The sequence below is a fragment of the Falco rusticolus genome, chromosome 4 (assembly GCF_015220075.1).
Source record: "Falco rusticolus isolate bFalRus1 chromosome 4, bFalRus1.pri, whole genome shotgun sequence".
NCBI lineage: Eukaryota > Metazoa > Chordata > Aves > Falconiformes > Falconidae > Falco > Falco rusticolus.
The window spans coordinates 78,353,397-78,368,568 of record NC_051190.1 but is presented as its reverse complement, the minus strand read 5'-3'; the positions used below and the strand labels follow the sequence as shown (position 1 = coordinate 78,368,568).

Here is a 15,172-nt window from a genome sequence, read left to right as displayed (position 1 = left end):
GCTCTTCTTACTGAAGGAGGCACTTCTGGAATAATGTAACTTATCCCCAGAATCCAAGCTAACTTTTACTGATCTACTTTCAGATGCAAGGTGCTTGGAACCTATGAAACCAGGGGATTGTCGGGACTATGTGGTCAAATGGTATTATGACAGGAATGGCAATTCCTGTGGCCAGTTCTGGTATGGAGGTTGTAATGGTACCAACAATAGATTTGAAACAGAAAAAGAATGTCGAGAAACCTGCATTGATTGATAAAGTAAGTTCTCTCCATTGGGTCATCCTTCGATCACATCTTTTCCAGGCTAAAAAGATTTTGTCTATTTAAATGTCTCCTGTATTATATATACATATCATCTTTTATACTTTTGCTCAACCATGATATGTTTGTTTGAACCTTTTTGTGATGGTGGGACCAGAAGTGCACTGATAGCCATGGATTTCTGCAGTGACACTGAGGTTTTCTACTTTGTTCTCCATTCCTTATCTTACAGTTTGAACACTGTATTTGAGTTTTTGATCATTACTGAAATCAGAGGAGATATTTTCACAGATCATAATTCCAAGACTTCATCTATAGTATGAGCTAAGAATCCATCACATTATATGTGAATTTATGGCCATTTTCCCCCTTGCATATTACTTCACATTTACTGAAACTCAGTTTTCCTTTCCCACTCACAGCCTATGCAGTCAGTATCACAAGGTCATTCTGCAATTTCTTGCAGTCACCCTTTTTCTTTACTACTTCAGAGTAACACAGTATTATCACCTCACTTTTTACTCCCTTCTCTAGATCACTTACAACTATATTGAGTAGGACAGACCATAGCAGACATCCTCCAGGGACTTCTGTTTGTTTTGTTCTTTTCACCACTTACAAATCAGAAGGCTGTCCTTCTCAAACCAGTATAACTTTCCTTTGGGGAGGGACCTTAAGTTTTGGAAATCCAAGCAGACTATACTAACTGCCATAGGTTCACACGCTTGGCGAGTGAGGCATGGACTTCTAAGGGGTTGCTTATCAGTACTGCATAGCTTCCTTCACAAAAAACATATTGCTCATCCCCAATAAATTGTATTAAATACTCTTTTTGATCTTTCAGTACAGGAAAATTCTATTGAACTGCAGCATGTGTTTTTCTAAACATTTCAGGAAAATTAAATGATTCCTTATTTCTTCTAGGAATGACTGATTTTGGAGTTTTTAAAGCTGGAAGTTCATGTGCATTGAGCAAGAACTGACTGAGAAGAATCCAAAATGATGAGTTAACATGAATATATTACTACCGCGTGCTACTGCTTTCCCAGCTATGGTATTCACATTAACTGGATCCCTGTATAGCGCATGTTATCTGCAACACCATAGCAATAACTTACAATCACACATACACACACACTGGCAGCGTAGCTTTTCCATCCAGATTTATATTAACTCGTTACTAGTACATGTGCAATGTTGAGATTCTATTTTTAGGATTAAAATAGCAAAAAAGTGTTTGCACTCAGCATTTAATGACAGAGGTCTCAGTCTCATGGAAGAATAAAATGTGCTCTAGTTTTAAATAAGAGTAAGTGGTTCCTGAAATTAACAGTATTATTACAGTATTTAGAGACATAAATTAAGATCCCCATTAATTAGAGTACCTCTTCTGAATGTAAATACCACAGCTATAGGTAGTTAGAGGGGTTTTTTCCCCCATTAAAGCACATTTGGATTGACATCAATATAATCTTTTCCATTATAAAGGTAGAACTTTCATTCAGAATTACATTAAAAACAGGATTCTTCATGTCCTTTAGGTTAGTCAGTATATTTCAATTTCTCAGGGCCTCTGTGTTAAAAAACCTATTTCACTCTAATATATGCTCTTAAATTAAAAAAGGGAAAAGCACTGAAAGATGTATATAAATGTTTACTTCTATCCTTTCTACTTTTAGCCATAATCCTATATGAAGATATTGTTAAAACTGAAAATGATGAGCATGTGATTAAAATGGAAGGCAATACCTGATAAGAAGTCATGCATTGTTATTTCTTTGCGAACAAAAGACCAGGATCTACACAGGCAGCGTGGACAATTCTTGACATGTTTAAACAATCGCTTGCACAATTTCCCCCCTTCCACGTAACCAAATGATAGCATGCGCTATGCAAAGTGAACTTGTTTGCAGTGGATATGGTGCAAACCTAATTCTACAGAAAACTCTGCTTGTTTAAAAGTTTAATTTTTTTTTCCCCAAAAAAACCTGGCCTTGTTAGCAAATTTCACATTAGAAAAGAAGAAACTGATTGTAGCCCCCCCAAAAAACGTCCTGTTCTTATTATACTCTGAACTAATATGATGATCACTCAAAAAAAGCCAGAGGGCACAATTAATTTCTGTGTGATACAGCACAGTAAAACTCAGGGACATTACCTTGTACTATGTGGCCTGTGATACCCTGAAAATGAAGGGATGCAGTGGTGTAGAACAAAAGTCAAGCTGTTCTAATCAAGAATTAGTTTTCTATCACAGAAGAAATATTAGAAAGCAAAATTTGACACAACTTTTTTTAATAAGTCTGTTAGGTATTTTTGCATCAGAAAAATAAATTGCATCAAAGTATACAACAAATTATATAGATGGACTCTCCTGATAAATAAAATCAGCTACATATAAAGCTGACATAAGCAGCAAATAAAATAAAATGTCAAATAAAAGGTATCAAGCAAACAAACTGCCTGCTAGTGACGCAAGAAGATCATGGAAAGAATCAAGCTACTGTTCAGTAGTAAAGCCAATGCCATCATACCAGGAATATCAGTGCACTTTAATAGTGAACAGATGTCCAAAGCAAGAGGAATAAACGCAAAGTTTCGGGAAAAAGAAGAGCAAAAGGGCTGGACATAATGATGCTTTCAAATTGGCTGGCAACAGTAGATTCAAAACTTAAAACACACTAAAGTACAATGTTAACATACTGTCGAACTTGAAAGATGTATTGAGACCCTTTTTCTAGGCTGTCTCAAATCCAGTATTAAGAATTCATTTCAGTTAGATGACAAAGGCAGTGTAAGAAATATTAAAACAAAGAGGCGGTTCAAATATTTTTAAGAAAAATATTAGCACAAAATGCGATCCTCAAACAAGAAAAATAATCACCTGAAGAAAAAAAAAAAATCACCAGCATCCCCCCATCGCGAAAGGACCCACTGCAGCCTGGGGTCGGTAACAGCACATGTGACATCCTGCGTTTCAGCGGGAATGACTCCTGGTGCTGATACGGGCAAGCAAGTTATTGAAGTTGGAGACATAGATAAATATAGATCATGAGAGAGAGAGGAAGGGATAGATACAGGCATAGAGCTACGTATCCAAGGTGAAGATACAGAGGAAAGACCTTTTCATCCAGAAAAGATTAAAAATTTGCACAGGTAAATTCTACAGTAGATTAATTACCTTATGGATAGCTGTAAAATACCTCTGCGTGTAACAGATTCCAAGATCCACTTCATTTTACACCTGCCAGGAATATTTTAGGTTTAGCTTTCCCTGGAAACTCACAGCAGCAAAGCCCACTGGAATTGCAAGGAAGTAGAGAAATTTGCAGGCTCTTTCAAATCTGTTCTAATCTTCTGTGCCTGGGTGGTTGCTTCAGGGATGGGATTAGCTCTTGTGTTCAGCTCTGGATCTCCAGACAGGCAGACATGTCTTGTCTAAGAAATACTGGAGATAATGAATTTGGGAATAAATGTGAAGATGTAAGTTATGGGTTTGCAATAATATTTTCTATAACATTTAGTGCAAACCTTTCTGGTAAAGTTGACAAGTTTTAGTAAGTACAAATAGTGACACCATTAGCTACTTAACAATGCTAAAAAAAGCAGCAGTTACTCTTTAAGATGCATACAAGGAATCTTCTCAATGCAATTAAACCAGCGTGATCCAGAAGGTCACTGCTTTCTTTTCCACTTTCATGTGCAGCTGACTAAGCCTGTTGTAGCATAGACACAAAAGTGAAGGCTATAAAGGTTTTTTTAAATGTGTACGCTGTTCAAATCAGATTATCCTGAAAAAGCATCCTTTTCTATCCAGGGCTTTCTGTGAATCCCAGACTGCAAACTGAATGTATGCTCCGAGACGTAGTAAACTCACCCAGCTCAGCATCCTCATGTCATGGGTCAATAAACCAGGAGAGGGCAGCTCTTGCCAAATGTCCACTGCTTTATTCTCGACTTGTATAAAATCATAAAACATTATTACAAACAGAAAGCATTACAGTTTCCACTGGCAAACAAACAAACCCTTTATTTACATCACAGGCAAAAAAGAAAGAATTTTTTAATCATGAAATCTTTAAATCTTCTGCTAGACCAGGCCAAATGCTATGAACTCTAAAAGGCTGAAAATGATTGAGAATAACAGAGGCTTTTCTTTTCTATAGAACTGATCATTATAAGGTGAATTCTTTTTCTGACATCCTTGCTTCTAAAAATTTAGAAAAAGCCTTGGAAAATTAACAAGAAAATAGTACCCCATCTGTTCATTCTAGAACATCAGCAGCTTTTCACTTTGAGAAACTACCAGTCTCACGCTAGCAGCTATTAAATTGAATTCAGCTTTTACCTTACTCCCCAGTTCAGGCTGGGTCCCTGGGGCCCACTCAGACTGGTTGGTAATGCTGCCTGTTCACGGACTGTCCTGCTGTCTGCACTTCTTAGTTTCTTCTACATCTTCAAATTTCCTGTTACCCTAAATTTACTGAAGATATGCAACATTTCCTGCACTGCAGTTTTGAACATCCTTGGAAAACTGATTACCACTCTCCCTCATTTGGAAGTTGCTGTCAAAGTGTCAAAGACATTCCAAGGGGAGAGGGGGGCACGGGGGTAGAAAAAAGAAAGGACTTCCACTTTTTTTAAAGGAAAAAATTATGGACAGTATGATTTATCACAGCATTCCTGCACTTTTCTTGCTTAGCTGCTTTCTTAGCTCCTCTGGTGCCATCAGTACACCCTTCTTGAAGCTTGCAAAGGCACCCAGCTCACAGCTCATAGTTTAAAGCAAGTTCTCATGGGTAACTTGATGAATTTTTAAAAAAGATCTTTTATTAAAAGCAAAATAAATAACTCCTATTCCTCCACCCCTCAGTGAAAGGGCCAAAGTCTTCACAGGCAGGTGTGGGGCCTGGGACACCCCAGCTCTACCTGCAAGTAGGGTGACTTGTCTAAAATCTCCTGATACATGAGATACTGTAGATCCAGCACTGAGATTTTTGACATCCCCGTCACCTACTGTTACTACTCCTGCAGCTTCTTATCAATCACCCTTTATTTTAAGTCTCCTCAGACTTACTTTTTACTTTCCCAGTTGCAGAGTTCTTCCAGCTGGTGCCGAAGCTGAAGCTGCAGCAGATCAAGGTTTTGAAATCCCACAGGCAAACGTAAGCAGACATCTCAGCTATCACAGCTGGTAGCTAGACAAAGAAATATAAATTATATTCAGACACTAGACATTTTTTTTTCCTTTAGACAGCCTTAAATATAAGTATCTTTATTTCCAGGAGTATTATTGGATCTTTTAGTAAGGACAGAATCAGGTCTAAGCTTCAGGGGTAAGCAAAACCCAGATTTTGAGCCAAGTTATATTTAAGCTTGGCTTTTTTTTTTTTTTTTTTCTAACTAGGAATATGTAGAAATTCAGCCAAATGGGTAAGGCTCTAAAATGTGATCCATAAAGACTTTCTTTTTTGGCTTTCTAACAATACATAAGACCTATTTTAGAGCAATTTCTTAAGACAAAAGGAAGAACACGCGGGCTTTCCTCCTTGTCTCACAATCTCTGCTTTCAGCAGCTGTAACCACCCTACGTGTGGACAGGGAGGGAGAAGGGAGGTTTTTGCATTTTATTGGCCTGGCAAAAGGGATCTCTCCAACATCTGGCACAGTTGACCCTGGGATACAAAGAAAACCATTTCTTACTGTAAAAATAATGGTAGATAAGAGTTTTGACAAGAATAAATCTGGCAACCACAAGGCGCAACATGTGAGTAAACACCCCCCAAAGAGTTTTGGATTAGTTTTAAAATTGCTGCCAACTCGGCTAATCCCAGGTGCTGCTGAAGGTGTTTGGGCTGGTGCTCTTTCAGCAGCTTAAAGCTTTCAGGACACTCAAAAAAACCTACCACCAGAGCAATAAATAAATGAAAAACAATTTAAAAAAAAAATCAACCCCAGGAAGTGCCTGGGTATGTTCCCTTCAGCAGCCAGGCTGGAAAAGAGGGGCTGCAGGGGAGGGATGGTCAGCACATGGAAAGCATCGGTTCTGAGCAGGATTTCGGAGATGTTGTGGTCTGGTTGCTGCCTGCTGGCCCAGGCTGCTCTGGGCTGGCTGAGCACACAGGCACGGGTGTGGGGAGTGGGGCAGGGGACAGTCGGTAGCGATTTTTCCATGGAAAGCAAATAGCTAGTAATTCTTCTGACTTGCCATCATGGCATAATTGGCAATTTCATCTACTTCTTCATTCAGGGCAACTCCCTAGTGCATCATGTTTTCTCAAAGGATAGCTTCTATCAGTTTTAACTACATTGTAAAATAATAGGTAAAATATATTTCTGCTGACCAGAAAGGCTGCATTTTCCAATTAATTCAAGCATAATGAGATTCATGTATCAAATCCAGGCTTGAAAATTAATATTTTCATTGCAATGGCTCTCAGAGAACCACGACTAGGACTCCGTCAGGCTGCACGCCACATAACCCTGCAGATCATAAGTCACTTGAAGCTCAGGCTGCCAAACACACAAGTTGCGGTAACGAGCATGGAGTGCTCTGACAAGGGTCGTGCTGCAGGCAGAACTGCGCTCCGCCTGAAGTGAGAATCATGTTCGCAAATAGAAACCAATGTTTGTTTGGGATGAACTGTACAATATAGTCAACCAAAAGCTGCAGAATCACTGGATATTCTAGAGCATACAGGTGAACTTGTGTGAGTGAAAACCATTCTTTGAGCAGGATCCTTGAGAATTTAGTAGGCAGATACCCAGCTTTTTTCAGATTTTTTTTACACGCTCAGTGATGCATTGGATTTGTTTACAATTGATAAGCTGGTTGAAAATTTCCTTTTAAAAGGAGAAAATCACCCAATCACCCAAAAAAAGATCCTTTAAATAAGTTAAAGTCCACACCAGTAATATAGGTTAAGTAAGGATGTTGTACTGGTCCTCAAGTCAAGCATTACAGGACTTGTCACATCAGTGAGGAGAAATCCCAGCATCTTAAAGGATGCAGCTGCAGTACAGGGTCCCAACAACCTCAGCTTTATCCTACAGTGCCACCAGGAGGAAAACAACAAAATGCCTCTGTAGAACAAACAGCAAGAAATCATGTTTTTACAAATCATATTGAAGTAACAACTTCCAAAACTCAGCTCAGCAGCAGTAGCTGGTTGAGGACTTTTAAAATCACCTCTTAATCAGTCTCACAAAACTACGTTTTCTACTGGCCACCGTAGCTAATCCATGCTTATCAGCATCTGACAAATTTATACGCTGTCTTATGACTGATGTTTAAACTGGACATTGTGTAAACAGGATGTTCAGCAAAGCAGATATTAGCATTGCAGGGACAAGGTTTATAAAGTTACACTGAAGCAGGAACACAGCTCTGGAAGGCGCCCCGACGCGCCGTACCGTAGTATGGAAGCCAAAGAGCAGCACAGCCCACAACCGCCTCACGAATCCCCGTGCAGCACCCCGCCTCATCTATAACCACTGCAATACTGCTGAAACTAGATTTGCATCTAGCGACAAATGCCCAGCCTAGGAGCGCCTTCTGGAAACCCAGGCTCCCAGGGAGGCCAGGGCTCAGTGTGATAGCGATGGCAGAAAGTTAACGCCCCTGGCCCCAAGCTGTATCTCCAGTACGAAGCCAGGCGCAGAACGTGTCGTGCCAGAAATGAAACTATTACGCAGAAGCAGCCTGTTCTGCTCTGAGCTAGGTTACTCACCCCAGCGGCCCGAGGCGAAGGGCTCCAACAGCCCGCGAGCTGGTGTGCAGGGAGGCGCAGAAGGTCTGAGACGGGGTAAAGATTTTGGTCTCTGTTTTTGGACTGTGCCTCAATGTGCCCAGCGTGAGCCCTCCTGGACACAACCTGGGATACGAGCTGAACTGCCTTCCCACCCCTCCAGTCAGCTCAAATTAGCCATGCCCAACACAGCCATTTGCTGAAAAGCTTTCTCACATTACAGCTCTGAGAACAAGGCTTCATTCTGGGAACATCATTTCACTAAATTCCTTTTTTTAAAAAAAAAATGGTGTACTTGGCAGAAGGAAATATTTTTACCTTTATGTATCTTACTCTGTTTTCTGTAGCATTCTGTTCTGTAATGAGAGCCCATTCCAGCTTTTGGAAGAGAATCTTAGAATTATTTAGGTTAAAAACGACCTTTAAGATCATCAAGTCCAACCGTTAACCTAGCACTGCCAAGTTCACTACAATATAAACCAACACATTAACTGCAAAAGGTATTAAAAAAACTAATCTGCAAATTAAGATCACATAAAACGAAGCTGCTATGCAACACTAGTATTTTAAAGATAACATATCTTATTTTGTATTATAAACATGTACAGAGAAGCCACATCCTAAATGCCACTGCCAAGTGCTATATATAAACTTGGATAAGTCAAAATCAAATACTGCAATCCATGGTTTAAGTTTCCTTCCAGAGCTGGGCAGCCTTTAGGATCCAGGCTGATTCCTTCTAGACTGGCTGACTTTTCTCCAGAAAGACTGTTTCCAGCCAGGGCACAGTCAGCAGCTCTGCACAGTCCTCAAGGGCAGAGAGAAATCTTCCCATTTAGACATCCTTCAGCAGATTTTGCAAGATTTGAACAGAGAAGAGAAATCAGATTAATATGCATTTTCATACTACTGGTCTGCAGTGCAGTTTTCAGCTGAAGAGCTAATAAATTGAATCACTAAATTAAGTACCTGATGAAAAATGATAAAAAAAGAAGAAATACTTCTATTTTGCTGTCTGGTTTACATTAATTCTCATCTGTAAAGGAAAAGGAAAATAGATAAGCAAGCAAACAACACTGACAGCTTACTACAGCAATGCAGTATTTTCATTTTCTTAATGTTCATTTGAATTAACTACCCTGTTTTATACAGCCTAAGTCTTTTAAATTCAGCATTTTAGTGAATAGTAGTACCAGTATTACATTAAAGGTTTCATAAAAATTGAGAAACTTTAATAGAAGCTTCAGGCTCACTTCTGTTGGGAAGAGTCATTGGATGGGGTGTTTCCTTGGTGCAGCATCTGTTAATCAACCAGCTGCAATGGGAGAGGGCAGCATTAACAGTAGATCTAGAAGTGACTTGTCATGTAAAACTCATTCTAACTATTGCACCGGGATCATTCTCTCTCAGGCGCATGCTGACCTTCCACACTCATAACATGCCAGTAGCACGCCATGCTGTCCACCACCTGTTCTCAGGTGCTCTACTGGCCAGCTGGTGATCATAGGGTGGGCAAGCGTTTGGACATTTCCTCCTGTGGGTCTTGGTGTAAAGTTTTTGGATACTGACTGTGTTTAACTGTGCTTTCTTTAACCAGCTTGCTTCCTCCTCTAACACAGAACAGATGTATTTGTGAAACAGCAGTGAAACGCTAAATATCAGCATAATGCTGAACTGAACATCAAGGGAAAGTGTTTCTGCTTTGTTGCATTTGTTTCCTGTTTTTTATGTATTTGCTTTTTAAGAATTACAAGTAATTCTTAAGTGCCAGGCTTAAGTTAGGCACAGGTGCTGCAGGCAGCACAGGCCCCCCCTTTATTACTTCCGTGCGGGAAAAACTGTTTTGGATCCTGTTCTCACATTGCCTATAATAATTTTTATGGTGTTTTTAATAGCAGCTAACTGCTTGCTATCAGAGATTAGAAGCTTTTGCAACAGCAAGAGGAACTGTGCCAATACCAGAGTTAACCTCCCAGCTCTGCATACCCGGGAAACGTGATCTCCGCGTTCACAAGCAATAAGCACAACTGTTGTGCCGGAACAGAGAGAGAAGGGGACCTTTACACCCATAAAACCCAGGCTGCATTAACCAGGACACAATGTCAGAAGGAGAGCAAACTCAGCGTGTAGTTGGTCACTTACACGAGGCAGCAGAACAGTCCCTTCCCCACACGATGGAAATAGTACGCGTTGAGACAAAACAGAACAGTCTAGCTAGCCTTCTATAAAACGGGACGTGAGAGGCGTTTTGGGTGGTACTATTCAGAAGGATAAGCAGGACTTCCACAATACTGCCGTTCCCCTGGAAGGAAAGGGAGAAAGAGAAAATGCGAGAAGGACAAGATGGGGACAACACAGCCCTGCCAGCGGCCAGGCAGCGGCTCGCCAGGCAGCGGCTCTCCGGGCTGCGGGAAGGAGCTGACGGCAAAGCAGCAGCAGCGACCAACAGCAGCTGGAGGAGCTGAAGGGAAAACACGCAGATGCCAAGCATCTCCCTGCAGAGCTGACAAAACGTTTTAGAATAATTCAGGTAGGAAAAGACCACGGAAGTCATCTAGTCCATCCAGGATTCCCCCCGAAAGGAGAGTCAGCTGCAAGGTCAGACTGGGTTACTCAAGCCTCTGCACCCCTGCATAAAGGCAAATATCCTGGGGAAATGAGCCTCGTCCCCAAACCCGACTATCTCGAACAGCCCGAAGCTCCTGAGGGCAGTCAGACGGAAGGGTTCGGGCAGGCATTAGAGAGCGTGCTGCTGGGCAGCAGGGAGCACGAAGCATTGCAGCTGTACATGGTAAACGCGTTGTGAAGGTGTTCCCTTGATGAGACGCTGTAGTTCAGCAAACCAGCGACCCAGGCAGTAGCATAACACAAAAGCGTAAAATCAAAAGTGTTTGTCCTCTCTCCAGTCACATTAGAATCTCTCTGCTACTACTGACTGATATATTAGCATGGGACATCCACATTCCTCATGGTAGCATTTTCTTTCCTTATGCGCATCTTAGAGATGCTACTTCTACAGCGCACAATTACGTGTTCAGAAGTCAAAATAGTAGGTGGTCCAGCTGGATGTATGTAATTAACTTTTGTTTAATTGCAAAAGCTGCAGGACCAGCTAACAATTTTGGTTCATCTATATGCTGCAATAGCTTTCTTACTCTCCCCTGGGCCCAGGCATCCACCCCACAAACATATTTAGCTAGTAGGACACAGTGAATACATTCTTTTCCCACCCATGCTTTCATTTTTTTCATGCTGTTGAACATCTGTAACAGTTTCCTCATTTTACAGTGATGTCAGGAGTAAAATTCCTAGATGCTACATGCAAAAGTAACTCATGCTCCCTCTGCTGCTTTGAGGCTCAATGAGGACTGAGCACTCAGGGTGGCAGCTTGCCACGAGTATACATGGATCTTTTAAAAAGCTTTGCTGAAAATATACATTAAACCCATAACTCTGACTCCCCAAAAAAACCCCATTCAGCAATCTGAAACTCTGCTGCAGGACTGTCAGCATGGCACAGAGCAGATCAAACCAGAGAGCCACCACGCACCCGTAAGTTACTGGTTTTCAGCTGGTATTGCTGAAAGCTCCTTGAACAAGAAGTGCTGGCCAAAGCACGGACTGGCCTAACTGCATTTACAGGGGGATTTTTCTGCAATTACAATAGGATTACATGAAATAATAAAGGGTCTGTGAACCTAACTCACTCTCCTGGAGGAAGTATTAGTAGTTCTACAGCGTCTAGTAATACCCAACCGTTACTGGTGTAAAGGTGGTTTTAAAGCAAGAAAAGACAGCTGATGCATGAGACTTCTCCCAGTGGGACTGGTGTGAGTTCGTGAACATTCAAATCTGTGTTTGATAAGACAACTTCTGCATTTAGAGATCACGAAGCTTACCTAAAATGAAAACATGGCCAATGCATTTTGAGACATTATTGCTTGAATGAGTCTGAACAAGATGTGCAAAATGCAGCTTCAGAAGCTGACAAAGATAAAGCTTGTAAAGCCCAGGTTAGCTGGCAGGGAAACACTTTAAAAGCAGGACACTGTTGATTAGACCAACAAATTACGTTCTGATCTGGGTAAACACCACCACCTAGTCTCTGCTAAAAACCAAGGTAACGCTGACAAGTAGCATGGTGGGTTGACCCTGGGGAGAGAAAATATAACAAAAAGCTCAACCCATGAAATAAGGACAGGGAGATCAATCACCACTTACTGTCACAGGCAAAACAGACTCAACTTGGGGAAATTAGCTTAATTTATTATCCTACGCTTGATTTGAATGGTAATAAATAAAATTAAATCTCAACAACACTTCCCCCCACCCCTCCCTTCTTCCCAGGCTTCACTTCACTCCCAATTTTCCCTACCTCCTTCCCACCAGAAGCACAGGGGGACGGGGAATGGGGGTTGCCGTCAGTTCATCACCTGTTGTCTCTGCTGCTCCGTCCTCCTCAGGGGGAGGCCCCTCGCACTCTGCCCCTGCTCCAGCGTGGGGTCCCTCCCACGGGATGCCATCCTTCAGGAACAGGCTGCTCCAGCGCGGGGTCCCCTGCAGGGTCACAAATCCTGCCAGCAAACCTGCTCCAGCCTGAGCTTCCCACGGGTCACAGCCTCCTTGGGGCACCCACCTGCTCCGGTGTGGGGTCCTCCCCTGGGCTGCAGGTGGAGATCTGCTCCACCATGGACCTCCCTGGGCTGCAGGGGCACGGCCTGCCTCACTGCGAGGGGCTGCAGGGGCATCTCTGGCCCGGTGCCTTGGGCACCTCCTGCCCCTGCTTCTCCTCTGGCCTCGGTGTCTGCAGGGCTGTTGTTCTCATACAGTCTCACTCCTCTGTCTGGCTGCAATTTCTTGCACAGGGTTTTTTCTCCTTTTTAAAACACGCTGTCCCAGAGGTGCTACCACCATTGCTGATTAGCTCAGCCTTGACCAGCGGTGGGTCCATCTTGGAGCCGGCTGGCATTGGCTCTGTCAGACATGGGGGAAGGTTCTGGCATCTTCTCACAGGAGCCACCCTTGTAGCCCTCCTGCTACCAAAACCTTGCCATGCAGACCCAATACAAATAGGAACAAAGTCTTCATTGTTCACATTGAAGCACTGCCAACTTCTGAACAGGAGAGTTTACTTTTCTGAATGGTGTTTGAAAATCGGTTTTAGACATGATTACCTTACCCGTCCTTGAAACACTGATCATATTTCAGCTAAGATTTCCACAGAATCTACAGTGGAATATGTGAAACCTGCTGTTTTAAATGGTAAATGTTCAAATTACTGGTGCTGGTGAAGCACTTTCCTGTGCTGGGGAGAATTTCAGACCCTCAGGCATGATTTTAATCTGATTTATGTTTAATCCCTGCAGAGCACTCACCTGGGCTACCAATCTAGGAAGGATATGGGCTCCACTTTATAGTCACATCCTCAACTTGAGATAGAATAGCCAGAGAACAGGCATTTAACAATGCTGTTGTACTCCCAAATATAGTAGAACTATGAGATTGAAGAAAACATTAATTTAAAAAAAAAGAAATTAAGAGACATACTTCTTTGTTTTGATTTCTACCAAGCACTCAGGATTTGGCCTTAAGTGAACATTTATCTTCAACGTTATGTTCTCCATCTTCAGTGGCAGGGAGCAGGAGCAGCACTTCACAGCATGACAGTCAGGTGATTCCTAGGTAAGAATTCAGGTGGGACAGCGAAAGGGAAAAATAAATCATAGTCCAAGTTTTTAAAGGTGCAGGTTACTAATGCACATTCATTTCTAAGTCTTTTTGATCAGCTCTTAGATGAAGGTCAAGACCTTGACTACCTGAGACCATGCAGAACCCACTGCTGCTGGGGAACACCACTGCCCAGGGTGGAACTGGGAAGCAGCAGCAGTAACAGGAGGCTGACCTGGTTCTTCAGGAGACTGAAGTTGCTGGCAAAACTCCTTTCCTTGCAACAGGTTAGGATTTTATCCTAGTAGGGGGAAGAAATAAGAAGGCGGCAAGGAGTTGCTGGAAGCCTGGTTAGAAATTCAAAGCAGCAAACCAGCCTTTTTGACTTTGAGACACCAACAAGATGGGTTCGCATGCACCAGTTTGGTTTTGTACAACTGGAGAACGCTACTGTGAACTTACGTGCTCAAGTAAAGTTTTAGAGTTTAAATGAAAGAAAATGAGCAAGCTGCTCACATTAACTTTTCATTTAACATCTCTGTGAAACGCCCATCTCTGTTCAGATCTAAATTTGAAACTATTGCCACTCAGCTTTGCAAAACTGTTCACCTCTTCGTGAAAAAAAAAAATAATTAGATACTGACTGTAGCAACACTTGCCAGACAGTTAGGAAAATCACGTTCCTTTTAGAAGAACATTGCTACAAAGAATTCCCTCTTCTCTAAGGAAAACATTTTTCACACTTCTTTAGCACAACTTGCTGCTGGAGTTTGGAGCTAGTCCACCTGTCCATGGTACCAAACTGAGAAGTGTTTTAAGCATCAAATGATAAAACATCGTTTCAACTCTTGCTTTGGTAGTGACTCATCTAGGCTGATTTTAAAATGTGTTGTAAGTTACTATCTTTCCTGAAGGCAGCATACCATTTTACGAACAGACCTTAAGAGAGCTGCAGCCACTTGGGAGCACGAAAATGACAGCGATCCATCTGGTATTACCTACCCCTCAAAAAGCACTTTGCAGAGCAGAAGGTGAAACTATTGACAGGAAAAGGAAAGGAAAAAAAAGAGGGGGTGGGGGGTGGGGAAGGTGGGAACCTGCTTAAAAGGCAAATCACACTTCCAAAGAGGGCAACACCTTGAACATGCAAAAGAACTGACACTTGCTCATCCCCAGAGACAACACATCAGAGAAGTCCCAAGTATAACTGGGACACGGGGGTATGAAGTTTTGGTCCATATCAGTACAGCCTCCAGCACCTGCGGCTTCAACCTCCCTAAATAAAGCAAGGCCTACAGAACAGCATTTTTGGAGGAGGAAGGAAAGAAGGGGGCATATTTCATGGCTTGTAGTGTTATACACAACGGAACAGGGGGCTGAGGGAGTCTGGAGAGAAGAGTTAAAAGGATAGTGTGTGGTCACAGCTCAAAACCACGTCAGATCCAAACTGCAGTGCTAACAAAAGCCTACTTAGAAGTAGACTCCCTCCCATGATTT

General features: G+C 42.1%; 1 protein-coding gene and 1 long non-coding RNA gene across 6 annotated transcripts in view; one reads left to right on the top strand and one right to left on the bottom strand.

Moving 5' to 3' along the window:
- The window catches only part of COL28A1 (collagen type XXVIII alpha 1 chain), an 84,433-nt gene extending 82,267 nt beyond the window's left edge, over positions 1 to 2,166 (top strand). For both annotated transcript variants that reach the window (XM_037386514.1, XM_037386515.1), the window contains 2 exons: positions 84 to 257; positions 1,185 to 2,166. In XM_037386514.1, coding sequence (XP_037242411.1) covers positions 84 to 253 — 170 coding nt within the window. In that variant the 3' untranslated portion in view covers positions 254 to 257; positions 1,185 to 2,166. The remainder of the gene's footprint in view (positions 1 to 83; positions 258 to 1,184) is intronic.
- A 446-nt stretch (positions 2,167 to 2,612) lies between these two features.
- Positions 2,613 to 12,653, bottom strand: LOC119147691. 4 transcript variants are annotated; one of them, XR_005104120.1, is made up of 6 exons: positions 10,151 to 12,653; positions 8,978 to 9,044; positions 7,991 to 8,852; positions 5,338 to 5,458; positions 4,138 to 4,217; positions 2,613 to 3,708 (listed from the first exon to the last, which is right to left on the bottom strand). It is a non-coding gene; the product is annotated as an uncharacterized LOC119147691 (long non-coding RNA). The 4 variants fall into 4 exon arrangements; XR_005104119.1 differs by having other exon boundaries at positions 8,978 to 12,653; XR_005104118.1 differs by having other exon boundaries at positions 7,991 to 10,310; positions 12,384 to 12,653.
- Positions 12,654 to 15,172: the final 2,519 nt, after the last annotated feature.